The sequence below is a fragment of the Pseudophryne corroboree genome, chromosome 3 (genome assembly GCF_028390025.1).
Source record: "Pseudophryne corroboree isolate aPseCor3 chromosome 3, aPseCor3.hap2, whole genome shotgun sequence".
Lineage (NCBI taxonomy): Eukaryota > Metazoa > Chordata > Amphibia > Anura > Myobatrachidae > Pseudophryne > Pseudophryne corroboree.
The window spans coordinates 304,287,684-304,314,566 of NC_086446.1; the positions used below are offsets into that span (position 1 = coordinate 304,287,684).

At 44.3% G+C, this 26,883-nt stretch overlaps 1 protein-coding gene and 1 long non-coding RNA gene across 2 annotated transcripts; both read left to right on the top strand.

Annotated features, from left to right (window-relative positions):
• Positions 1-21,576: 21,576 nt before the first annotated feature.
• On the top strand, positions 21,577-24,298 carry LOC135057725 (putative nuclease HARBI1). Its single transcript, XM_063963506.1, has 4 exons — positions 21,577-22,269; positions 22,353-22,725; positions 23,036-23,057; positions 24,110-24,298. The coding sequence occupies exons 1-3, from the start codon at positions 21,684-21,686 to the stop codon at positions 23,037-23,039; spliced, it is 963 nt and encodes a 320-aa protein (XP_063819576.1). The 5' UTR covers positions 21,577-21,683; the 3' UTR covers positions 23,040-23,057; positions 24,110-24,298.
• An 80-nt stretch (positions 24,299-24,378) lies between these two features.
• Positions 24,379-26,111, top strand: LOC135057726 (uncharacterized). Its single transcript, XR_010244325.1, has 2 exons — positions 24,379-24,799; positions 25,935-26,111. It is a non-coding gene; the product is annotated as an uncharacterized LOC135057726 (long non-coding RNA).
• The last annotated feature ends 772 nt before the right edge of the window (positions 26,112-26,883 follow it).

Below are 26,883 nucleotides of genomic sequence, written 5' to 3' on the forward strand. Positions count from 1 at the left end.
TGTTAAGCCAAGGGCAAGATTCACACCAGCCCACACCATTCACACCGTATAACTTGCGATAAACTAACCAGTTAACAGTATGAAAAACAACATAGCATCAGTCGGAGACCAATGAAAACAATAACATAACCCTTATGTAAGCAAAACTATATACAAGTCTTGCAGAAGAAGTCCGCACTTGGGACGGGCGCCCAGCATCCTCTACGGACTACGAGAAAAAGATTTACCGGTAGGTTTAAAATCTTATTTTCTCTTACGTCCTAGATGATGTGGGGACTCCGTAAGGACCATGGGGATTATACCAAAGCTCCCAAACGGGCGGGAGAGTGCGGATGACTCTGCAGCACCGATTGAGCAAACAGGAGGTCCTCCTCAGCCAGGGTATCAAACTTATAGAACTTTGCAAAAGTGTTCGAACCTGACCAAGTAGCTGCTCAGCAAAGCTGTAATGCCGAGACCCCTCGGGCAGCCGAGCGACCCTCTAGAAGGTGAGCACTATGCAGCCACCACAGGAGAGATACCCTGGCCCTGGGGGACAGGGTGATCAACTGATGAATCTGTAGATGTGACCCGGACCACTTGTCCAGTAGGTCCCATTGGAAGGTCATCGCATGGAACCTGCCGAATGGAATTGCCTCGTAAGGTGCCACCATCTTTCCCAGGACTCGAGTGCAGTGATGCACTGACACCTGTTTTGGTTTCAATAGGTTCCTGACCAGAGTCATGAGTTCTTGAGCCTTTTCCATTGGAAGATAAACCCTTTTCTGGTCCGTATCCAGAATCATGCCCAAGAAGGTCAGATGAGTCGTGGGAACCAGCTGCGACTTCGGGATATTGAGAATCCAGCCGTGTTGCTGTAACACCTCCAGTGAAAGTGACACGCTGTTCAGTAACTGCTCTCGTGATCTCGCTTTTATGAGGAGATCGTCCAAGTACGGGATAATTGTGACTCCCTGCTTGCGCAGGAGCACCATCATTTCCGCCATTACCTTGGTGAAAATTCTCGGGGCCGTGGAAAGCCCAAACGGCAACGTCTGAAATTGGTAATGACACTCCTGTACCGCAAATCTCAGGTACGCCTGATGAGGTGGATATATGGGAACATGAAGGTATGCATCCTTTATGTCCAGAGATACCATAAAATCCCCCCCTTCCAGGCTGGCGATGACCGCCCTGAGCGATTCCATCTTGAACTTGAACCTTTTCAAGTATAGGTTCAGAGATTTTAAATTTAGAATGGGTCTGACCGAACCGTCCGGTTTCGGGACTACAAACAGGGTTGAGTAATATCCCCTCCCTTTTTAAAGTAGGGGAACCTTGACCACCACCTGTTGAAGATACAATTTGTGAATTGCATTTAACACTATCTCCCTTTCTGGGGGGAGAAGTCGGCAGGGACGATTTGAAAAACCGGCGAGGAGGCACCTCTTCGAATTCCAGCTTGTAACCCTGAGAAACAATTTCTATTGCCCAGGGATCCACCTGTGAGTGAACCCAGATGTGGCTGAAAATTCGAAGACGTGCCCCCACTGGGGCGGACTCTATTAGCGGAGCCCCAGCGTCATGTGGTGGATTTTGTAGAGGCCGGGGAGGACTTCTGTTCCTGGTAACTAGATGTGTTGTGCAGATTTTTCCCTCTGCCCTTACCTCTGGCAAGAAAGGACGCACCTCGTACTCTCTTGTTTCTTTGTGACCGAAAGGACTGCATTTGATGATGTGGTCCTTTCTTAGGCTGTGAGGGAATATAAGGCAAAAAATTTGATTTACCAGCTGTAGCTGTGGAGACCAGGTCCGAGAGACCTTCCCCAAACAATTCCTCACCCTTGTAAGGTAAAACCTCCATATGCTTCTTTGAGTCGGCATCACGTGTCCACTGCTGGGTCCATAGGACTCGTCTAGCAAAAATCGACATAGCGTTGATTCTAGAACCCAGTAGACCAATGTCTCTTTGAGCATCTCTCATATATAAGACAGCATCTTTTATATGTCCTAGGGTCAATAAGATGGTATCCTTATCCAGGGTTTCAATTTCCGCTGATAAGGTATCTGTACATGCTGCTACAGCGCTACACACCCAAGCCGACGCAATAGCCGGTGTGAGTAAGGTACCCGAATGTGTGTAAATGGACTTCAAGGTAACCTCCTGCCTGCGATCAGCAGGATCCCTGAGAATAGCCATATCTTGGGATGGCAGCGCTACCTTTTTGGATAAGCGTGTCAACGCTTTGTCCACCCTAGGGGAGGATTCCCACCGTATCCTGTCCGTTGGCGGGAAAGGATACGCCATAAGAATCCTTTTGGGAATCTGCAGTTTTTTGTCTGGAGATTCCCAAGCTTTTTCACATAACTCGTTCAGCTCATGTGAGGGAGGAAAGGTTACCTCAGGTTTCTTTCCCTAATACATGTGTACCCTCGTGTCAGGGACAGGGGGTTCCTCTGTGATATGCAAAACATCTTTTATTGCAATAATCATATATCGAATATATTTAGCCACTTTTGGCTGTAACTTTGCATCATCGTAGTCAACACTGGAGTCAGAATCCGTGTCAGTATCTGTGTCTACTATTTGGGATAGTGGGCGCTTTTGAGACCCCGAAGGTCCCTGCGACATAGGGACAGACATGGGTTGACTCCCTGGCTGTTCCCTAGCTTCCGCTTTGTCTAATCTTTACTGCAATAAATTTCCATTAGCACTTAAAACATTCCACATATTGATCCAGTCAGGTGTCGGCGTTGTCGACGGAGACACCACATTCATTTGCTCCTCCTCCTCCTCCCTAGGAAAGCCTTCTACCTCAGAAATGTCGACAAACGCGTACCGACACACCACACACTCAGGGAATCCTCTTATCTGAAGACAGTTCCCACACAAGGCCCTTTGGAGAGACAGAGAGAGAGTATGCCAGGACACACCCAGCGCTATATGACCCAGGAAAAAACACACACAATATGTTTACCTAGATAGCGCTTTATGTATTTTGCGCCAAATATGTGCCCCCTCCCCCTTCTTTAAAACCCTCTTTCACCGTGGATAAGCAGGGGAGAGTCCGGGGAGCTTCCTCTCAGCGCTGTGCTGTGGAGAAAATGGCGCTGGTGAGTGCTGAGGAAGAAGCCCCGCCCCCTCGGCGGCGGGCTTCTGTCCCGCTCAAATATCTAAATACCTGGCTGGGGCTCTTTAAATATACAGTGCCCAGCTGTATATATATATATACTTTTGCCAGAAAATTAGGTTTATTGCTGCCCAGGGCGCCCCCCCTGCGCTCTGCACCCTTACAGTGACTGCCGTTTGTGTGTGCTGTGTGGGAGCAATGGCGCACAGCGTTACTGCTGTGCGTTCCCTCAGTGAAGATCTGAAGTCTTCTGCCGCCTCTGAAGTCTTCTTTCTTCTCATACTCACCCGGCTTCTATCTTCCGGCTCTGCAAGGAGGACGGCGGCGCGGCTCTGGGACGGACGGCGAGGGTGAGACCTGCGTACCGATCCCTCTGGAGCTAATGGTGTCCAGTAGCCTAAGAAACAGAGCCTAACATTAAAGTAGGTCTGTTTCTCTCCCCTCAGTCCCTCGATGCAGGGAGTCTGTTGTCAGCAGGCTCCCTGAAAATAAAAAAACCTAACAAATATACTTTCTTTCAGGAAACTCAGGAGAGCTCCCTGTAATGCACCCAGTCTCCTCTGGGCACAGTAGTAAAACTGAGGTCTGGAGGAGGGGCATAGAGGGAGGAACCAGTGCACACCCATACCTAAAGTCTTTCTTAAAGTGCCCATGTCTCCTGCGGAGCCCGTCTATCCCCATGGTCCTTACGGAGTCCCCAGCATCCTCTAGGACGTAAGAAAAAAATACCTTTACTTCCACAGTACAAGGGGGGGTCATTCTGAGTTGTTCGCTCGTTGCCGATTTTCGCTATGCTGCGATTTGTTGCTAACTGAGCATGCGCATAATACGCAGAGCGCATGCGCTAAGTTATTTAACACAAAACTTAGTAGATTTGCTGGTGTTCGAACAACGATTTTCAGTCGCACTGCTGATCGGTAAATGATTGACAGGAAAGGGGCGTTTCTGGGTGGTAACTGAGCGTTTTCCGGGAGTGTGCTAAAAAACGCAGGCGTGTCAGGGACAAACGCGGGAATGTCTGGAGAAACGGGGGAGTGGCTGGCCGAATGCAGGGTGTGATTGTGACGTCAAACCAGGAACTAAACGGACTGAGCTGATCTCAATCTGTGAGTAGGTCTGGAGCTACTCAGAAACTGCAAAGAATTATTTAGTAGCAGTTTTGCTAATCTTTCGTTCGCAATTCTGCTATGCTAAGATACACTCCCAGAGGGCGGCGGCCTAGCGTGTGAAATGCTGCTAAAAGCAGCTAGCGAGCGAACAACTCGGAATGAGGGCCAAGGTCACTTAGCCTGTGTGAGGCACTTATACAGTCTGCCTGCAAAATGCACATGTGTCATGTAGAATTATAGTAACCTGCAAACACTGTACTGAGGCCCTCATTCCGAGTTGATCGCAGAGATTCATCGCATCGCAAATGTACGAAAACTAAGTGTCTGCGCATGCGCAAAAGCGTAAATACGCATGCGCGAGTACATGCGTACGACATTAGTGCAAAAATACCACATTTAATCCAACACGTAACTGGCAAACGAAAACGAGGAGTGGCGGAGGCGTGGCGGAGGCGAGACTTCGCAATGCTCCGACATGGGCGTGAAAGTGGGCGTACAGTGTGGGAGTATGCAACTCGCAATGGGCGTGTTTTTCGTAATTAAACCTTGTCGCTGTTAAATCTAACATAGGAAACCGTAGCAACCTTCACGCAGCAGCCGAGTAGGTCTGCAGTTACTCTAGATTTGCGAAGTACTGTTACCAAGTGTGTATGCAGTAATTAGCTGTTAATTGGAGAGCACATTCATCTGATGTCCAATTACTTGTTAATTACTGCGCAGATGAAAGTTAGCAAACAGCAATTGTCTGAACCAACATTACATGTTTATTCTACTCACATATAAATCTCACACACTGCCAAATAAGGTTGTTATTTGTGTTAAAGTTGGTGTGTAAACATTTTTTTAAATTGTTTTAATGTGTGTAAGAATAACAAATACAAACAAGTGAAATAATTAAACATTTAAATTGAAAGCTGCAACATTTTTGCAAAAGAAACCGACACCCACATAATGCAGCATACACTTTAATTTTGTCAGAAATGTAACATTAATATTTGTTTATAATATTTGACAATGTTTTAAATGATGTCCTGTTGACCAATAGATAAATCTAAAAAGTGTTGTGTCAGTTTACTTAATATGGACATTAAAGTGTGGTGCAAAGCATACCTGTATTTGTTGGATGATGCAATTTTTTGGTAGAAATTGCAGATTGGTCCACAAGTGTCTATATGCTGTCAAAGTCAGAAAAATATCCCCATACACACTGCCATATTTGCACCGCACACTGGTCCGCGCTGCGCATGCGTACGCTCTCCCGTGAAGGCGCATACCCGCAATAGCGTGCACCCGCGGGCGCACGGTATGCGTATTTACGGTAGAGTTTATGTAGTCGTAGCGTGCGACTCATTCGTTACATATTTTCACAATTAATGTAGTTTGTAGATCATGGTCCCTTTGATAGATTCTGAAAGTTTGGTTAATATAGAATGTCCCTGAGCTGAGGAATCCCTCTTTGTATCGTAGGAAGGGTCTAACAGGAGTCATGCAGTAGTGTTTGGTACCCATCGGAAGAGTATTTAAATAGCAATATTCCGGTGTTGGTTTGGAGCGTATTAATCGCTCGTGCGAATAGTTATGGACATAAGAAGTTTATGTCCATTTCTATTATTTACTCATACTCAGGTATGCGGCGGGAAACCTAGTTCCCCACCCACCTGAGCTGTTTGAAATCGTCACAGCCCACCTGTATGAATCAACCTATGACCTTTTGTTATGATGCAGGGCCGAATTCCGACGTCCAATGGACAATGGGATTGTAGGGACTATGAGATTGCATTGTGTGTGGGGCATAAATAGGCAGGCCGACCATATCCAACTTCACTTCTCATCAAACGGTTCTCATTGCTGATAATCGGGAAGCTGGCTGTCCAGAAGCGCTTGCGATCGTTACCCTTGTGCGTAAGTTTCTCTCCGTAATCATTGTCTTTCTGTGAGCCATTTCTCTCATATATCTCTCTCTCTCTCTCTCTCTCTCTCTCCCTTCTCTTTTCTCTCGTATTTTCCCTTGATTAGTATTGTATTGTATTGTATTTCTTGTATAGTTATTTGGTTAGGAAGTCTCTGTTATATTGTAGTGTATCATTTGTACTGTGATTCTTTTTGCAAGTATAATAGTCATAATACAGATAATAGGCTTTGGACCCTAAACAAGTATCTGTGTATTTTCTCATAGTGTTAACTGTTCACTTGAGCGTCGGTGACGCTCAAGCAGCTTTGTAGTTAGTCAGGTTACACAAGGTTGCACTTACACCCTGTATTCACATTAAGGTATTCTGTGTATTTCATTGATAATAGGTTTAGACATAAAGGTATAGCGTTGTGAGCGTCTGCGCCGCTGGTGATCTCCTCGTGGTCTCGAGCGTACGCTACGCCATAGCGAATCATTACTCTAGACATAACCAATAACGTGCTGTCCTGTGATCACTGGGCCGTGAGCGAACGTGGCGCTTGAGCGTCTCGCCTACGGCTGAGCGATCGTTACGCAACTAGCGTACCCTTACGGTACTTCTTAAGTAAACAGCGTACAGTGTTCTTAGACTTCATTAAGGGTTATTTATACGACAAAGGAATTTAGCATTGTCAATTGGGGACTCGTCCTGTCCTTCTCACATCTGCACTAGGTAGATAAGCAGACATTATCCCCCAGCAAAGGGTGGGAGGTTGTCTCGCAGTGCTGACGGGATAAGCGTCTGCTTCGCTTAGATAAAGAGTGCTGAAGGAATCCGGGAACCGGAAGTAAGAACGAAACGCTTGTGTCTTTTAAAACTGTTTATTTCTCTTCTGTCTTGCGTATACACGCACACATACATATATATCTGCATTTCTTTTTCAATTTCGTATATCACTATTCCTGTTTGCCAATTTTTATAGTTGATAGAAAGTGCTAAAAGAGATTTGCTGTTATTTCATAGTAGAGGTAATAGTTAAAGTATAGACCAACACACGGCTTGTCTGGGAGATAAGGCAGTCAGTGTGGTGTGCGGTAGATGATCAGGGATCATCTACATTGATAAAGGTAGAAATTGTGTTACGGTGGATCTTTGCTTTGCGTACACGTGTCTCTAACAAAGACTAGCGTACGCAATCCAGAGGCAGACGCACGCAGCGTACATTACGCAACGTAGCGTCCGGTTACGCCCACGTAGCTCGTCACGAAAAGTTGGATTTTAGCGCAAAGCGATAATTAACGCAAAGGCGATAAATAACGCGACGCGGTAAATAACGCAAATCTATTTTTGGAAAAATCTGAAATTTAGTTTAACAGATCCTGCTCCTAATTGGTAACACAGCTGGGCTGAAGAAAATTTCTGCGCAGAAATAGATATAGAAACAAAGTGTACATGTGTTGAGTGAGTGTGTTTTTATCACATAAGTTTATATAACTTAGAGGTTGAACCAAAAGGAAAGTCGGGTACTCGTCGAGGAACATACGTGTAAGTGACATATACGGTGGCTAGGGAGGCATCCCTGGTTAAATAATATTTGAGCATTAGAGTATAGCGGACCATAAGGTAACAGACCAGGAGGTCATAAGGTAACAGACCAGGAGGTCATAAGGTAACAGGTAAAATAGACAAAGAGGTCCGCTATAAAGGTACAAGAGGCACAACGCCAGGGGTGTTGGTGCAGAACCCATATAGGCCATACAAGCTCATGCTGAAGGAATTCGCAGCCGAAATTTTCGATTCCATTGATCTTTCAGTACATGACAAGTAGTGCTTATGTACTGAACGATTGTACCGCACGTAATTGTGTGCAGTAGTTAGTAATCTGACCTAATACCATTAGAGTAAAGTGGTCACAAACGCTATTTGTACATTCTGACGTGATTTGTGTAATTTATTATTTTTGGAAGGGAGGTTCGCTGGTCACTCAGGAACTATCCAACAACCAATACTTGCTGGGGAACGCGCCCCAGTAAATAAAGGTTCACAGGGGCCCTGAGTTGGGTACAGCAGCTCTGGATACAGTGATTGCAGTACTGGCCAACGTGGGCGAGAAGTGAGTGGGGTACTTGGTAAACCGCCACCGCCAGCCTGCCCAGGACATCTTGGTTTGTTTGTAAGGGTTCGCTGAAAACCTTGATATAAAGATCCAAGGAGGAATAAGCAACACCTGCAGATTATGGGGGCCAGTTGTTCAGGTAGGGGGCGATCAACCTCGGTTCGGGTTGATTCAGAGAACCGACCAGTCGGGTCGGCAAGATACATCATGTGTGAAAAATACGGAAGTCACACAGAGGTTTTATGTGATGAATGGGAGAGAATGACTGTACAAGACAGGGAGAAATTCCCAAGAATAGGTAGCTTCAGTCCAGAAGTGTTACAAAATTTAAGGAGGAGGATATGTCTCATAAAATCAACAAAGAGACGAATTCAGCATCATGATTATTTACAGTTGTGGCAGCAGGAAGGTGAGATACAGAGAGGTTTGGCTCTGGCGGCGGGATCTGGGGCAGTCAGGAAGCTGATAGCCACAACCCCTCCTCCACCATACATTGCAGGAGAGAAGTTGATTGCGGAGAGAAACGCACTGGGTTGTAAAACACAAACTCTTAGTAACCCTGTAAATGTTAATGATGTTAACCAAGTAACCCAGGCAATTATTAACCCGTGCAAGTTGTACCCTGTTTTGAACTTTCCTCAGGAGTGTGATCAAGAAGACGATTCGGCAACAATTTCAGCGCTCTCTCTAGCGGCCACCATAACAGAAACCACAGTAGGCACAGCAACACCCACGAGATTAGCAAAGGCCCCTAGCGGAGGGATAGGTGAGGTCGTGTCAACGGGTAAGTACGGCACCATGCACTACACTGAAACAATTGTACCACAACAAGCTGTAGAATCTACACAGGAAGAGGCTGTTAGAATTGCTCCTGTAAGGGTAATAGCAGTTCCCAATGGAAAAACAGATGTGTCTGGAGCCACTCCCATAAGGAACATTGCCATGTACACTCCATTCTCCCGAATGGAATTAAGAACAATAGTGTCTGAATTTCCTGACCCCAGGAAAGACTTAGTTGCTAGCCAAAAATACATCAGGGATCTAGGTAACACTGTAGAACCCAACAACAAGGATTGGCAGATACTGCTAAGAGCTTGTTTACCTTCCAATGTCGACTCAACTCAATTCTTAGCTGACTGTGCATTGGATAAAGATGTACCGCTTACAGACGTGTACAACAAGGATAATGTAAAAAGGATAAATTTGCAGCTAAAAGAGTATTTCCCAGCCGTTGCTAAATGGAATAAAATATTTTCCATTAAGCAAAAGGAGTCCGAAACGGCAACAGAATATTTTCACCGGGCACTATTAGAAATGGCAAAATACACTGGTATAGAAGACATTAGGACCAACCCAAACCATCAAGAAGTAGCAGTATCTGTACTGATGGATGGTTTAAAGGAAACATTAAAAGCTAGGGTACAGACCACGCAACCATGTTGGCGAGGTCTGTCAGTGTCCACCTTGAGAGAGGCTGCTATTGATCACGACAGAAACATCACCAGGCACAGAGAGTCGCAAAGTGATAAATTAATGTCAGTAAGTATACAGGCGCTGACCACAAAGCAGCCTGCGTATGTACCATCGAATCCTGTAAGTAAGTCAACTGTAATAACTTGTTATTCCTGTAACAGACCGGGACACTATGCACGAGAATGTAGAGTAAGAAATGTACCAAAATCTTTTCAACCCCCTAGACAACGACACGACACACGACATTGGGAGCAGGGTCCACAGAGGCGGAGTTTTGAGCCACATACAGGGGAAACAAAAAGATATCCCCCGAACAGAGATTGGCATGCCTCTGGTAGTTCCCAGCTAACCCCCTCACAAGTAGTCGCTGCCAGCGGGATCCAGGGAGGTCAGCATACCCATTAGGGGTGTGGCCATACCTGTAATCTGCAGCCAGTTAAGTTGATTGCCAGTCTTGGAAGTGAACCAGAGATTGCAATCAATGTAGCTGGTAAAACTTTAAACTTTCTTGTAGACACAGGGGCGGCCAAGTCAGTGATAAATTCGACAGTGGGCATGAGAACCACTGGTAGGACAATTCCAGCCATGGGAGTAACAGGAGTAGTCCAGCACTACCCTGTTAGCAAACCAGCCGAGATTACAATAGGGCCTTTGCACACCAAGCATTCCTTTTTGCTGGCTGCATCTGCACCAACTAATCTCCTGGGTAGAGACTTACTATGTAAAATGGGTTGCGTCATTTATTGTACTCCTGAAGGTGTATTCTTGGACATTCCTGAGAATCACGCTCAGGAGGTACGAGACATGTTAGACTCCCCATCAAAATTAATGTCACATTCCATTATGACAAATAGGAATCCATCCCAAATAGAAGAGATGACATCTCAGATACCAGAGTCACTTTGGACAAAAGATGGACAGGACACTGGATTAATGGCAAACGTAGCTCCAGTAGTTGTACAAGTAAAAGATGGTAGGATAGCTCCAAAAAATCCCACAGTATCCTCTGAAGCCAGAGGTGGAGTTAGGAGTTTTCCCAGTAATAGAACGCTTGCTGCAACAGGGCATTCTGGTAAGAACGTCCAGCACAGCCAATAGTCCCATCTTCCCTGTTAAAAAGAGTGGGGGGAGGGGTTACAGGCTAGTGCAGGATCTAAGGGGGATTAACAAAATAGTTGAGAGTCAGTTCCCCGTAGTGCCAAATCCAGCTGTCATCCTAATGCAAATTCCTCCCACTGCCAAATTTTTCACTGTTATTGACCTCTGCTCCGCTTTCTTTTCGGTACCTCTGCATCCTGACAGCCAATATTTGTTTGCATTCACATACAGAGGAGTCCAATACACATGGACTCGGTTACCCCAAGGTTTCATAGATAGTCCAAGTATATTTTCTCAGGCTTTGCATGATTGTTTACAGTCTTTCCAACCAGAGAGTGGATCAGTATTGATACAGTACGTGGACGATTTACTGCTGTGTTCAGATTCACTGGAAGCCTCTCTGAAGGATACGAAACAGCTCCTGTTTCATCTTTCAGACACAGGTCACAAGGTTTCCAAAGACAAGTTACAATTATGCCAGACTAAGGTAAAATATTTGGGACACTGTCTAACACAAGGACTGAGACACCTGACCGCTGATAGAATCCAAGCAATTAGAGACATGACCCTGCCACAAACCCAGCAACAGATCAGAACGTTTTTAGGAATGTGTGGGTATTGCCGTAATTGGATCCCAGGGTTTTCCATATTGGCGCTACCTTTGCAGGAAATGGTCTCCTCAAACAAACCTGATCGGATTTCGCATACCGACGAATCCGAAACAGCATTTGAGAGACTTAAGCAATGCCTAACGCAGGCACCAGCACTAGGTATGCCAGACTATGGGAAACCCTTTGAACTATACGGAACAGAAAGTGCTGGGTGCGCAGCAGGTGTACTAACCCAAAAACACGGTGACGCCAGCAGGCCAGTTGCATACTACAGCGCTCAGCTAGATACGGTAGCGCGATCCCTCCCCACATGCTTGCGAAGCGTTGCTGCGATAGCATTGCTAGTGACAAAAAGCGAAGATGTCGTGCTAGGCCACAACCTCACAATCCATACACCACATGCGGTATCTGCCTTATTGAATTCTGCCCAAACCAGACACGTCTCATCAGCAAGGTTTACAAGATGGGAATTGGCATTAATGGCCCCAGTAAACATCACCATAAGGAGATGCAGCGCATTAAATCCTGCAACATTTCTCCCAGGTGTGCCTGGTCAGACACAAAGGGTGGAAGGTGAGAGTGATGGGGAAGGAGGATTTAATGCAAAGGAAGATACACATGATTGTATGGAATATTTGACCCCAAATTTTACCGCAAGGCCTGACATCAGTGACAATCCACTGGAAGATGCAGAACTCACGTTCTACACTGACGGTAGTTGTCATAGACAGTCAGACTCGGGAGACTTGTGTACTGGATACGCAGTCGTAGATGACCAAGACACCATAGAAGCGGAACCGCTAGGCCCACCTCACTCAGCCCAGGTTGCTGAACTGGTCGCCCTAACCAGAGCATGTGAATTGGCTAAGGGCAAGTCAGCCAATATCTACACCGATTCTAGATACGCCTTCGGGGTAGTACATGATTTCGGAGCCCTATGGCGCCTCAGAAATTTCATGACGGCAGCTGGTACACCGATAGCGCATGCAGCTCACATAAAAAGGCTTCTAACAGCAATACAGGAACCCGACAGAGTGGCTGTTATCAAATGTAAAGCACATACATATAGTCAAGACCCAGTGTCACTTGGTAACAGCCGAGCAGACGAAGCAGCTAAGCTTGCAGCTGCTACCCCCATACAGACAGACACCACACAACTGATGGCATTTAATACCATCAACACACAAAAGTTGTGTGAGATGCAGAATTTGTGTTCCACACAGGAAAGAGCAGTCTGGAAGGCAAAGGGATATGGCCAGGAGTCCTCAGGGCTCTGGACGGATGGACATGGTAAACCAGTGGCCCCCAGAGCATATCTTCCATGTCTGGCTGAAGCAGCTCATGGGTTGACTCATCTAGGCAAGGAGGGAATGTGCAAATTGGTAAGAGCATACTGGTGCGCCCCAGGATTCTCCTCTCATGCGAGTAAAAGAGCAATGTCATGCCTTACCTGTCTGAGAAAGAATATTGGAAAGGCAATACCTACAGAACCATCCCATATCCCACCTGCCGGCGGCCCTTTCCAGGTAATACAAATTGACTTCATTCAATTACCCCCATGTCGAAATTTGAAATATGTACTTGTTTGTATAGATGTTTTCTCAAATTGGGTCGAAGCTTTTCCAGCAGCTACAAATACCGCTATGTTTACAGCTAAGAAAATTGTGCAGGAATTTGTATGTAGATATGGTATCCCTAGAATCATTGAAAGTGATAGGGGTACCCATTTTACAGGTGATGTCTTTCAAGGAATGTGTAAATTAATGGGTATTGATAGCAAGCTGCACACTCCGTACCGTCCACAGGCGAGTGCGAAGGTCGAAAGAGTGAACAGCACTATTAAAAATAAATTGAGTAAAGTAATGGCAGAGACAGGATTGACGTGGCCAGAAGCTTTACCCATTGTTTTGCATAGCATCAGAACCACTCCCAGGTCCCCTCTTAATCTGTCCCCTTTTGAAATCTTGTTTGGTCGACAACCGCATGTCATGATTAACCCTCAGGATGATTTGAAATGTAACAATGAAGTAACTGTAAAGTACTTGATTAACATGAGTAAACAGTTGAGGAATCAAAATGATAATCTGAGATTGGTGATTCCTGATTTACCAGATAGTAATTGTCATGACATTGAACCTGGGGATTATGTAATGATACGAAATTTTCTACGCTCAGGTTGTCTTATTGATAGATGGGAAGGACCATACCAGGTCTTATTGACTAGCACCACAGCATTGAAGGTTGCTGAGAGAGAGACTTGGGTCCATTCATCCCACTGCAAAAAGGTTGCTGATCCAGAGAAGTCCCGTGATAAGGAACAGACGGTAGAGGTTGTATCACTGGAGTGTCTGTTCCAGGAGGACTGAGGCGGCACCTGAGCCTTGAAGACCGAAAGCAGCTGTCGACTCCCCACTCCCTTTTATTGTTTTCCTCCACTTCCCATCCCCTCTCCCTTAAAATTTCTTTTTCCCCCTTCTCATTCTTCTCTATTTCCTCCTCAAAGATGGACTTGCCCCAAGAGACTGTGATCCGGATTTTGATGTTAACCATGATGTTGACCAGAGCAGTCTGTTCCGGCGAGAGTACCATAGAGGTCGAGAGAGGTTCTGGAATGGGTTCCGATTATGATGATGGAGGCGTAGTTTTCCAAGATCAACCAAACCAACAAGCAAAGGCGAGTATCAGAAAACGATCCGATAGAAGAAATTGTGATGGATTGTTAGCTGAAGAAAATTGTATCTGTAGGCTTTGTGACAATTTGGTTGAAGATGGATGCATAAAGAAATGCCAATCCAGTTTTAATATCCATATGGACCGGCATCCATTGAGTGACTATCACTCCTTAGTGGGTAACGTGTTAAACCAAACAGATTGTTGGGTATGCTCTCAAGTACCTCAGGGTCATAGCAAATCAGGGCTAGTACCATTTCCTTTAACGTTAGGGGAGGTACTTGAGCTAAGTGGTGGGAGACCGGTGGACCGGAGGTTTAACATCTCCAGCCCTCCTAGTTTGAAGCTCCACCAATACCATGTGGATAGGTCCCTCTTATGTTTTAATATCTCCAATCCCCGTAAGCCGGGAAATTGGGAAGTGTCATGGAGCAACCTTACCATGACCTTTTCACACAGAGCAGATAGAATGCCTACAGATACAGAGCTTGTACGCCACATAGCCAGTAGAGGAAAATCTTTCCGGTATAGATACACCCTAGGAAATAGAATTACTAGAGTTGGAGAAGTATCACCAGGATACTGTGCACATATCGTACAGTCTGATACGTGCATTAAGCAGATGGAAGAATTAGGGTCAGGAGAATTCACCTGGAAGGTTTGTAACATGGTCATGTCCTTCTCCGTCCCATATGTTCTCCCCGATGACGCATATTTCATATGCGGGAGAAAGGCGTACAAGTGGCTTGCCCCAAACTCTGAAGGATTGTGTTATATTGGAAAAGTATTGCCTGAAGTGATGACTGTAACACATGACAAAATGAAAGACATACACCGTGGTGCCCAAGCTCCTTATACTCACACTCATTACGAGCACCGAGTTAAAAGACAACTGTCAGAAAGGTTAGAGCATCCGGCCTCTGATCTTATCCATGAATCCACCGGGATTCAGGTTCTGGTAGCGTTAGATTTCACTCGCACCGCTCGAGGAGTGATGAATTATAGATACATTTCCGCACTCGCCAATTTGTTAGATAATATCACTGAAATGTATGATGACACGTTTAGATACACTGGAAGAGAACTTCAAGCTTACAAAACAGAACTAGTTCAGCATAGGATGGTTCTTAATTATCTTACAGCAGTAACAGGCGGATATTGTGTTACATTGGCAACACAGTACGGCATAAAGTGTTGCACGTATATCACAAATAGCACCGAGGATCCGGTAGAGGTCATAGACCAAAAGATGGACGATATTCTCCAATTGAAGTGGGAATTTCGTCGAAAACACAATCTCACCCTTGCTGCTGTAGGTAATGAGCTGACTGGTTGGGTGTCATGGTTGAACCCGCGAAATTGGTTCTCCGGTTTAGGAGACTGGGCTCAAGGAGTCATAATGGATGTTGGAAAGTTTCTACTATGTATCTTGGGTGTCGTTATATCGATTGGATTGATATTTAGATGCGGGCAGGCTTTAATGAGGTGCAAACAAAGTACAAGAGTGATGAGTTTGAGGAGTGAGGAAACTGTAATTAACCTGGATTTGATTTATGACCCAATGATAGAAACCATGATGTGATGAAAATGCGATTATAAGGTCCGTTTCTTTCACCTGTTTTTCTGCTTTTCACCAAGGTACAAAGACCCCCTTGGACGAGGAAGTTGACGAGACGCTATACAGACAACAGACAAGCACCAAAGATGAAGTTTTGACAACCTATGATATGGACACTTGATGAACTTTGCCATGGATCCCCAGTTTCCCTAGTATTTTTAAACTCACGCTAGCCCAACATTTTTGTAAATCTGATGGCACTGACAAAGCTATTTGCTCATGCCCAAGGAGCAATACAGCGCAAAGAAGACGACTCTCAACAGATACCGAACAAAACTTCAACAACAGATGTACATTTCCCTGACATAGAATACCACCGCATTTACCGTAATTATGTCTTTTCTTCATTTCTACAACCCTCAGGTAATGACACACATAGTCGATAGGGAATACAGGCACAGATATCAGCAACCACATACCTCCCCCATTCATGTATCATCAACTAAAATGTGCATCCCCATTTTGTTACAACCACAGCTGAAATGAGCTCGGTAGAGTTTGACAGCCCATCCACAGACCCTTAGTACGGGATAAGAAGGAATTCAAATGTATACTTCGCAATACCTCGAAGCTTGATTTACCACACGTACGGCACGATGATACATGACCCTCCAAACATGGACTCATACACACATGCTTCTGCTTTCTCACTAGGTCATACCCTCTTCACACCTACTCCTCTCTCCTCCCCTACCCAACCATGGAAATCAATTAACCCCTGACTTATATTTTTCTCCTTTTGAAATGTTTTGAAGGTGGCAGTTATTATTGACTGCCAAAGGGTGGACTGTCAAAGTCAGAAAAATATCCCCATACACACTGCCATATTTGCACCGCACACTGGTCCGCGCTGCGCATGCGTACGCTCTCCCGTGAAGGCGCATACCCGCAATAGCGTGCACCCGCGGGCGCACGGTATGCGTATTTACGGTAGAGTTTATGTAGTCGTAGCGTGCGACTCATTCGTTACATATTTTCACAATTAATGTAGTTTGTAGATCATGGTCCCTTTGATAGATTCTGAAAGTTTGGTTAATATAGAATGTCCCTGAGCTGAGGAATCCCTCTTTGTATCGTAGGAAGGGTCTAACAGGAGTCATGCAGTAGTGTTTGGTACCCATCGGAAGAGTATTTAAATAGCAATATTCCGGTGTTGGTTTGGAGCGTATTAATCGCTCGTGCGAATAGTTATGGACATAAGAAGTTTATGTCCATTTCTATTATTTACTCATACTCAGGTATGCGGCGGGAAACCTAGTTCCCCACCCACCTGAGCTGTTTGAAATCGTCACAGCCCACCTGTATGAATCAACCTATGACCTTTTGTTATGATGCAGGGCCGAATTCCGACGTCCAATGGACAATGGGATTGTAGGGACTATGAGATTGCATTGTGTGTGGGGCATAAATAGGCAGGCCGACCATATCCAACTTCACTTCTCATCAAACGGTTCTCATTGCTGATAATCGGGAAGCTGGCTGTTCAGAAGCGCTTGCGATCGTTACCCTTGTGCGTAAGTTTCTCTCCGTAATCATTGTCTTTCTGTGAGCCATTTCTCTCATATCTCTCTCTCTCTCTCTCTCTCTCCCTTCTCTTTTCTCTCGTATTTTCCCTTGATTAGTATTGTATTGTATTGTATTTCTTGTATAGTTATTTGGTTAGGAAGTCTCTGTTATATTGTAGTGTATCATTTGTACTGTGATTCTTTTTGCAAGTATAATAGTCATAATACAGATAATAGGCTTTGGACCCTAAACAAGTATCTGTGTATTTTCTCATAGTGTTAACTGTTCACTTGAGCGTCGGTGACGCTCAAGCAGCTTTGTAGTTAGTCAGGTTACACAAGGTTGCACTTACACCCTGTATTCACATTAAGGTATTCTGTGTATTTCATTGATAATAGGTTTAGACATAAAGGTATAGCGTTGTGAGCGTCTGCGCCGCTGGTGATCTCCTCGTGGTCTCGAGCGTACGCTACGCCATAGCGAATCATTACTCTAGACATAACCAATAACGTGCTGTCCTGTGATCACTGGGCCGTGAGCGAACGTGGCGCTTGAGCGTCTCGCCTACGGCTGAGCGATCGTTACGCAACTAGCGTACCCTTACGGTACTTCTTAAGTAAACAGCGTACAGTGTTCTTAGACTTCATTAAGGGTTATTTATACGACAAAGGAATTTAGCATTGTCAATGCTGACCTAATCTTTCCGGAACTAAGATTTACCTAATGCATTACCTTGAATAAACTGCACAATTTTGAATTAAATTTTTTTTATTACTGTAGTAAGATTTCACAACATGAAAACAACATGGCTACACGTGAGTCTCACAGGCAGAGATGGACCAAGCAGTAAGCATATGGCACTGACACAAATGATAGAGCAGAACTTAGTACTCTGCAAAATTCAGCTTCTGACTAAATTATAATTTTTAATCAAAAATAAAACATATTACACACCCTGCCACACAAAATTTTGTCCCCAACTGATAAAGAATTAGGATCCACCACACAAACACAACAATACATAGCACACTAGTAAGAGGAAGATGGCTCTGGTGTTTATACAAAAAAACTCACAGGCTACAATACCTCCAAACATAAATAATACATTTCACTAAGAGGAAGTTATCCATTCTGGCCACACAAGCCAACTCCAAAATAACATAGAGGCAACATGAAAAACATGGGTGCTGCCCATCTGGAGAGACATCACTTTCTTTTTTTTCTCCCCGCCTGAGGCTGTTCTTCTTTGCTTGGTCTGCGGAGCGACCTTCGTTGGGCCTGCCCAGTGGGCTGTTCTTCCTGGGCAGGGGCAGGGGAGGGAGCCGATGTGGGTGGCTCTCTGCCACTGTGGGCAAGGGAGACAGCGATGGCCTGGAGCCCTTGCAAGATGTTATTTGCAAGGCTTTGGAATGAGGAGGCAAGTTGTTCTTGGCCCTGCCTGATCTCTGCCAGACCTTGGCAGAGTTGAGCAACACCTTGCTCAACACTGGTTCGGTGCTCAGTGAGCCGGACAGCTATCTGGCTTACCTCCCGGAGGACCCCGTCTTGAAACGCATTTAGGCTCTCACGATACCTAGCGATTTCAAGCAGGATCTCCGGGATAGCAGAGGGTTGGGTGGGGGGGCCAGTAGGAACCTGCAGAGGTGGGATTTGTGGCCCCACACTGGCAGACCCACTAGGTCCCTCCACCTCAGCCTCAGCCACATAACCCTCCTGTGACTCAAACTGATCATCCCCCTGTGCTGTGTTTTGTGGCAAGAAAATAGAAGAATGTGTGGGAAAAGAGTACAATAAAAAATAAGATTTTATTTTATAAATACAGTTTAAATTGCAGACAAATACATGTGTAAACTTACCTGGCAAGTCATGTCCCGTCAGGATCTCAGGCAGGTCCGTGTCCATATTAGACACCCCTTGGCCCTCCTCATAACTGACACAGGCCATCGCCATCTCCTCCAAGTCTGTAAACTCCACAGCGACAGATGGTCCTCCCCCTGTAGCCCTTGAGGCATTCCACTCCGCAGACCTCTTTGCCTTCAGGCGGGATTTGAAGTCGGCCCACCTACATATGTATTGTGAAAGAGGGGCAAAGTAGAGTCTTATTATTTGTGTATGTAAATACCTAGGACACATGTTCTGCTTCTGTTTGCTATACATAACATCACATGTCACTACATTTTTAAGTCAACTTAGCACAGAAAAAGGACTGGCAAGATGCACTTACCGTCGTCTAACTTCCTGCGATGTTCTGACGACAGAGCCAACTTCATTCACAGAATGTGTGATGTCCCTCCAGATGCGATCTTTTGTAGCAGCACCCATGTTTTTGGGGCCTCTATGTACTTTGGACATGGCCTGCGTGACCAAGACACGCAACTCCCTCTTAGTGAATGCTGGCTGTCTTTTCTTACGTCTGGAGGTAGCCTGTGAGGTTTCTTCCTGTTGCTCCTCACCATCTTCCTCCTCACTAGCAGCTTCTGTCTGTTGTGTTTGTGTGGCTAATGCGGATTCCTCCTCAGTTTGGCCAGTATGTGTGTGTGGCAGGGTATCCCCACTCAATTGTTGGGGCTCAGAAGCTGACATTTGCAGAGTACTAGGTCCTGCCTGTTCAGAATCCGCAGAGGCGTATTCCAACATCCGTTTCTGGCACTCTAGGCGTTTTTTCGCCAATGCCATCTGCTGCTGTGCAATGCGGTCCATCTCTGCTGCTAATTCCTCACGAGAAGCCATGTTGGAGATGACGTGTGTACGCCCAGGTGTGTGCCTATTTATACCTACGTGCGGCGCGTTCATTCACACAGGTGTACAGTATGGTAATCTTGCTAATGATTGCACTGCTTATTTAAGGGCCTAGTTTGCACGCTGTGAGTGTTGGGAGTTTGTAGTATTTTGGATGTTGCAGTTTGGAGTTTGTTGGCCCGTGCGTGAAGGTGCTATTGTTCTTTTCTGAGTGAGTAATTGTCAAGCATGCATTTTGACGTTTGTTCGCGTTTAGCATATAGACAGTATTGCATACTTTTTGCGAAATTCCGTTTGTGAGTATTCGTGCATTCGTCTTGTTGTTAAATGCAACTGTTTGTTGTAGCAATTTTTATTTTTGTTTATTAAATATTAAATGTTGTTAATCTAGATTTTGAATGTAAATTTATAACACTAAACCTGTGCTTTAGTGTTTCTGTTTTGTGGACTAATGTAAAAATGTTGTTCTTACTGTCATTTTTGGTCTCTTGTAGGTGTCTTATTTTGGGAGATTTATCCCCTTTTTGGTTTTGTTGTTTAGTGTGCCCAAAAACACTAATTTACTGTTGTTTTCGGAGGAGCAGGTAAGTCCCCTTGGCGTGTGTTTGTGGCTGTTTGTGTTAATGGCCTCTATGTGTGCTTACTGTCATTTTTGGTCTCTTGTAGGTGTCTTATTTTGGGAGATTTATCCCCTTTTTGGTTTTGTTGTTTAGTGTGCCCAAAAACACTAATTTACTGTTGTTTTCGGAGGAGCAGGTAAGTCCCCTTGGCCTGTGTTTGTGGCTGTTTGTGTTAATGGCCTCTATGTGTGCTTACTGTCATTTTTGGTCTCTTGTAGGTGTCTTATTTTGGGAGATTTATCCCCTTTTTGGTTTTGTTGTTTAGTGTGCCCAAAAACACTAATTTACTGTTGTTTTCGGAGGAGCAGGTAAGTCCCCTTGGCCTGTGCTTGTGGCTGTTTGTGTTAATGGCCTCTATGTGTGCTTACTGTCATTTTTGGTCTCTTGTAGGTGTCTTATTTTGGGAGATTTATCCCCTTTTTGGTTTTGTTGTTTAGTGTGCCCAAAAACACTAATTTACTGTTGTTTTCGGAGGAGCAGGTAAGTCCCCTTGGCCTGTGTTTGTGGCTGTTTGTGTTTGTTCAAAGTGTTTTGCTTATGTTTGTCATCCATCTTTATAATAAATTAAATAATTTTTCACAGGATTGTTCTGCAAAGTAGTGCTGTTCTTGCCTGTACTAGCTACTAAAGGGCAAAATTTTATTTTGAATCTATTTTAGATGTCGAACCTATTTATCGTTATTTATACTTAGGTGTTTGTTATGTCTTTGATGCTCTTATTATGTGTCTGTATTGTTGGTTGTCATATTTTTATTTTTTTAAGAAAAAACTATGTAAGTTTCACACTTTTAATTTGTTTTTTTCCTTTTTTGTCTCAATTTCAAATTGTTCCGGAATTGAACCCAGAAAAAATGTCGTATGCTCCTGCAGTAAGTTGACACCCCGTTTTTTTTTTTATTTAATTTTTTTTGGATTGCATTTGTCTTATTCAACATATCTTTTTAATTTTTTTAAAGTGTGTGATGTCAGTGTTTGTGGCAGCAGAAGCCATCCCACCCCAACCCACGGCAGCACTCCCACCCCAACCGCCAGCCCCACAACCACAACCGGCTCCTCATCAACCAAGGCAACGGAGGCGTGCTAGGCCACCAATTTTCCGCACCCGTGTCATACTTTTTGGGATGCCAGATGATGTTGTTGTGCGTAGATACAGGCTGCCACCACATCTAATCCTAGACACTCTCTCCATAATAGAGAGTGATCTGGAGTCTTCAATTCGGTATCCTACAGCAATACCACCATTGACACAATTCCTTGCTGTGTTACATTTTTTGGCCACAGGGTCTTTTCAACATGTTGTTGGAGACCTGGTTGGCATGTCGCAGGGCCAGTTCAGTAAGGTCCTGCGGCGTGTCAGCCAGGCTTTCATAAAGCGGGTTAAGCAATTTATTGCTATGCCTTTGGATGTTGGTGCCCTAGATGTGGTGAAGCGGCAATTTGAGGAAGGTGGTAGTCGCTTCCCACATGTTATTGGGGTTGTGGATGGCACACATGTAGCTATTGTGCCCCCAAGACATAATGAAGAAATTTATAGAAACAGGAAACTGTTTCATTCTCTGAATGTAATGGTTGTTTGTGGGCCATCCCTCCAGATCCTTTCCCTGAATGCCAAGTTTCCCGGAAACTCGCATGATGCTTATGTCATTAGACAATCAGGGATATGGCACAGATTAAGATCAAGTCAACGAGCAGACATGTGGTTATTGGGTGAGTTGGCCAACATAATTTCCTGCCATTTTTAATCAATTTTAGGAATATACTCTTTCTAATTTTTACTTCTCCTCAAACAGGAGACCGTGGATATCCTTGCACCCCCTGGCTCATGACTCCTTACCGTAATCCCAGGCCAGGACCACAGACGGCATTTAACTCCGCGCTTACTGCCACTAGACAGCTGGTGGAGCGCACAATTGGGGTCCTTAAAGGCCGGTTTCGTGTGCTCCACCGCACTGGTGGCGACATCATGTATTCGCCGGAGATGGCAAGTAAACTAGTGGTCCTGTGCGCTATACTACATAACATCACGGTAAGGAGTAGCGTAGAGCTTCCTCAGACAGAGGAATTGCCTGATGAGGTGCCAGGGGTTGTCCGTCGCTTCGGTGGGGGGAGTGTTACACGGAGGGGAAGCCAAGTCAGGGCAAGCATTGTTGAAGAATATTTCAGGTATAGTGTTTTTTTATTTACTTTTTGAAATTAATCAAAAACACAGTATGCTTATGCTCATTTAGTAACGCAGAAATTTGGCTTGCTATTGTAAGGTCATTGTGTAATTATTCGGGTGTGTGGGAATCTCTAATTATGTTTTTCAAAAATAACCGTAAACAGGTTAAGCTTACAATGTGTTATTTTCGAATCTAATAATGTGATTTTGCTAAATAGTGTCCTTATTTGTTTTATTTCATAAAATCCTGTTTTTTTAAAAAAAAAACACAAACAAATGAAACTGAATGTTGACCACTTTGTGACTGTCCAGCTGAATTATCACACAAACTGTGGTGAGTACACAGATATTTTTTCAATTTATTTAAAAAGTGTGTGTGTGTGTGTGTGTGTGTGTGTGTGTGTGTGTGTGTCTGTGTTTGTGTGGGTGTTTTAGTTGGTTGTGTGTTAATTTTTATTTTATTTTTTCTCTTCCGCGACTGCGTATTTCCGCTCGAGCGAAATTACCACTGTGCTCTTCACAGCATTGCAAAGATCAATAAAGTTAATTGAAATGACGGCATAGATTTTAGACAAATCACATGCTAACACACACTATAAATATATGCCCAAATAAGGAAAACGCCATTGCCATGATGCGTGCAGCACCTTTCACCAGGCGGGAGCTCCGCGTCCTGGTTGCGGTGATGGACCACCGCGTAGGCCGCGTTGGGCGCTTTATCCCAAATTGGGTTAAGCGCGAGGCATATGCGGAGGTCCGCCACCTACTGCGGTCTCGCGTCCGCAGCAGGCGGACCATCATCCAACTCGAGAGGAGATGGAGTGATCTCCGCAGGAGGACTCCTGAACTGTTGGCGGAGATCCGCCAGCAAATCCGGGAAATGCGTGCACGCAGTAAGTTACATTACATAACAGAGATTATTAGCATAAATTTTGCAAATTTACACTAAGTGGTAGTCTGTAATTGTAACACTGACTGAACAAATTTAATAAATATGACAGTGTGTGTGGTTAGGGCAAACAGTACTGACTGTAGCAAAGTGATTCAAAACAAGTGCGTGTTGTCCAGAATTAATACCCAGGCTGGAAACTGTACCAAATAACTTGATCAGTGGTGTCTATATAATAAGGTGGCTTGAATAGTGATCTGGTGATGTTGCCTATACCAATCAATATGACTCAATGGAATAGATTCAGTAATGAGCATCAAAAAAGTTTAGTATAATAATTTTGGTTGCTGTGGCCAACATGAAGAGTTAGAAAAATCATAATAAAATAAAAAAAATAAAGCCCTGTGTCTTTTACATGGGACAGAACAGTGTAATTGACAAATGGTGTTTCTGAAATTTAACATGCAATCTAAAATATAACACATATATCATTATAGGACGACCACAACGGCAACCAGATGCAGGGAGGCAACATCAGGCCCCTTCTCAGCCCCCCTCCCCTTCTCACTCCCCCTCCCCTTCTCACTCCCCCTCCCCTTCTCAATCCCCCTCCCCTTCTCACTCCCCCTCCCCTTCTCACTCCCCCTCCCCTTCTCAATCCCCCTCCCCTTCTCACTCCCCCTCCCCTTCCCAGTCCCCCTCACCTTCCCAGTCCCCCTCAGCTTCACAGTCCCCCTCACCTTCCCAAGCCCCCTCAGCTTCCCAGTCCCCCTCAGCTTCACCGGCCCCCTCAGCTTCCCAGGCCCCCTCCCCTTTCCACTCCCCTTCTCAGCCCACCTCTCCTTCTCTTTCTGTGCCCCCTTCTCCTCCTTCCCAGTCCCCTTCTCCTTCTACTTCCAGCTCCCCTTCTCAGCCCCCCTCACCCTCTATTGAACAAACATTCTCTCCGCCCCCCTCGCCATCTCAATCAGACCCACCCTCAGAAATTACATCCCCAATCCCTCCTCCTTACCCCATCTCTCCTCCTTCCCCAATCCCTCCTCCTTCACCCATCCAGACTCCTTCCCCCATCCCTCCTCCTTCCCCAATCCCTCCTCCTTCCCCCATCCAGCTGCCTTCACCACCCAGTGAATGGGCAGAAGAAGCCCCTGATGGTTTCAGTGGTGAACATAATGTTGCTGAGGAAAGTAAGTGTTTTAACATTTCTAACATAAATATTACCTACTTACACTTACAATGTAAAAACATGCACTGTTGTACTGTTGAAAATCAGCTAGCATGGGAAACATTTTGAGTTATTATTGATGGTGTTCATGTTGCATTGTAATTTTTGTGAGTATCATTATATGTAGTGTTTATGTGTGCAATGTTTTGTGTGTCCACTCTAGGTCGACACTCATTAGTTTGACAGGGTTGCCAGGACAACATGGTTTAATATGTGCTCAGTTTTCTGCATAACATTTCTACCTGAGTGGAGTTTAGTATGTTGTTAGTCTTTTACACTTGTGCCTGTGTATTCATAATGTTTGCACTTTCAAATCACATGCTTCACTTTGTTAGCCAGCCGAACAACACAATGATTTGTGGTGTGAAAGTTACACTCACAAAATGCTTATTGTATTTTTCACAACCTGTTTGACCTTATTTAGTAAAGGCGGTTTTCAGGGATTGTGGGCATGCTAGGATATGTAGTCCTTCTGAAGATGTTGATATGCAGTGTGATGATGCAGGACCAAACCTCCTTAAATTTAATTCTCTTCACTACAGATGTGAATGAATGCCAACATGGTGTTACATTTACTAAGATGGTAGTTCTCTTTAACATGGGATGTTGGCCATAGCAACCAATAAGATTATATTTGAAGTTTTTATGGCCACTTTTACAAGATAACATGTTTAATTTGATTGGTTGCTATGGTCAACTTCGCATCTTAAATAGAACTCCCGTAGTAGTAAATGTACCCCATGGTGTGGTACACTTTCTTGTTTAAAAAAAAAAAACATTGCTGAGCAGGCTTGTGTGTTGTTATGCTACTGATTTATCCTTAAAGCAGCCATGATGTAGTCACTTAGGCATTAAAGCAGGCCTGTCCAAACTGCGGCCCTCCAGCTGGATAAAAACTACACATCCCAGCATGCCCTGACACAGCTTTGGCATTCTCTGACCACAAAACTGTGTCAAGGCATGCTGGTATATGTAGTTTCACAACAGCTGGAGGCCAGCAGTTTGGACATGCCTGCATTTAAGTGTGCTTTGTGCCTTGCTTGGATAATAAGTAATGTGATTAAGTTATTAATGTTTATGTTGCATCTTAATTTCAGATGTTGCAGTTGGAGATCCCACAAGTTTTGGGGGAATTATTGAAACCATGCGCCAACACCTGCATGGGTTAATTAATTGTCTGGATCTGTTACAAAAATTTGCATGATTTTTTTTTGGTTTAATAAATTTATTGATTTCAAAAAAATTACAAATAAAAACAAGTTGTTTAAAGTTAACCGGGTGTTGTGTTTATTAATGCACAAAAGGATCAGCAGATTGGCAAGCAGAAATTGAATTCCTAAAACATTTCACACATCTAACGTAAGATTATAAAAAATAAAAAAGTTAGGAGATTATTGTGTTAATAAACATGTAAACACCTTCATTCACAAACAACACCTTAAAACAAAAAAAAACCCATCTATATTTATATTTTTGACTTTTACATGTTGATGGCCAATTATGGCAACAAAGTGTTCTTCAGGTTTTCTTTGCTGACTTAATTGGTTTGGAACATTATCAATCATTACACTAATTGGATTCGTAATTGACGAGGGCTTGTGGACTTTAAACTGAAAGGTGTAATTTCACTTAATAGCCAAAAAATACATTGTTGCGCGTTTTTCCTTTAAAGTGTGCACTTTTAAGGAAAAATGTGTAAATCTACTACAACTTAGTATTTTTACGATGAAGTATGTGTTAATGCGATGGTTTCGCATTGCTGCGATGGTTTCGCATTACTGCGATGTCATTTGGCGTACGCCCACTTTGTGTAATACTGCGTACGAATGTGCAAAAATACGTTGGGGGCGGATGTTTGCAAATTTACTACATTAACGCAACTTTGCGAATATGTTGTGCGAACGAAAAACTTAGCGACCAACTCGGAATGACCTCCTGAATCCATTTCTCTCATACTTACTACAGACTAAGTAAGGATTTGTGTATACTAGTACACTGTAACTCTTACAGGGCATACTTGCCTACATTGAATGTCTCCCCTCCGGG

Bases quoted from the DNA above. Each gene is read 5' to 3' on its own strand.
- LOC135057725 (XM_063963506.1), top strand. From the start codon at position 21,684: ATGCCAGATGATGTTGTTGTGCGTAGATACAGGCTGCCACCACATCTA. The intron at 22,270-22,352 runs GTGAGTTGGCCA...CTCCTCAAACAG, and splicing joins AGCAGACATGTGGTTATTGG to GAGACCGTGGATATCCTTGC.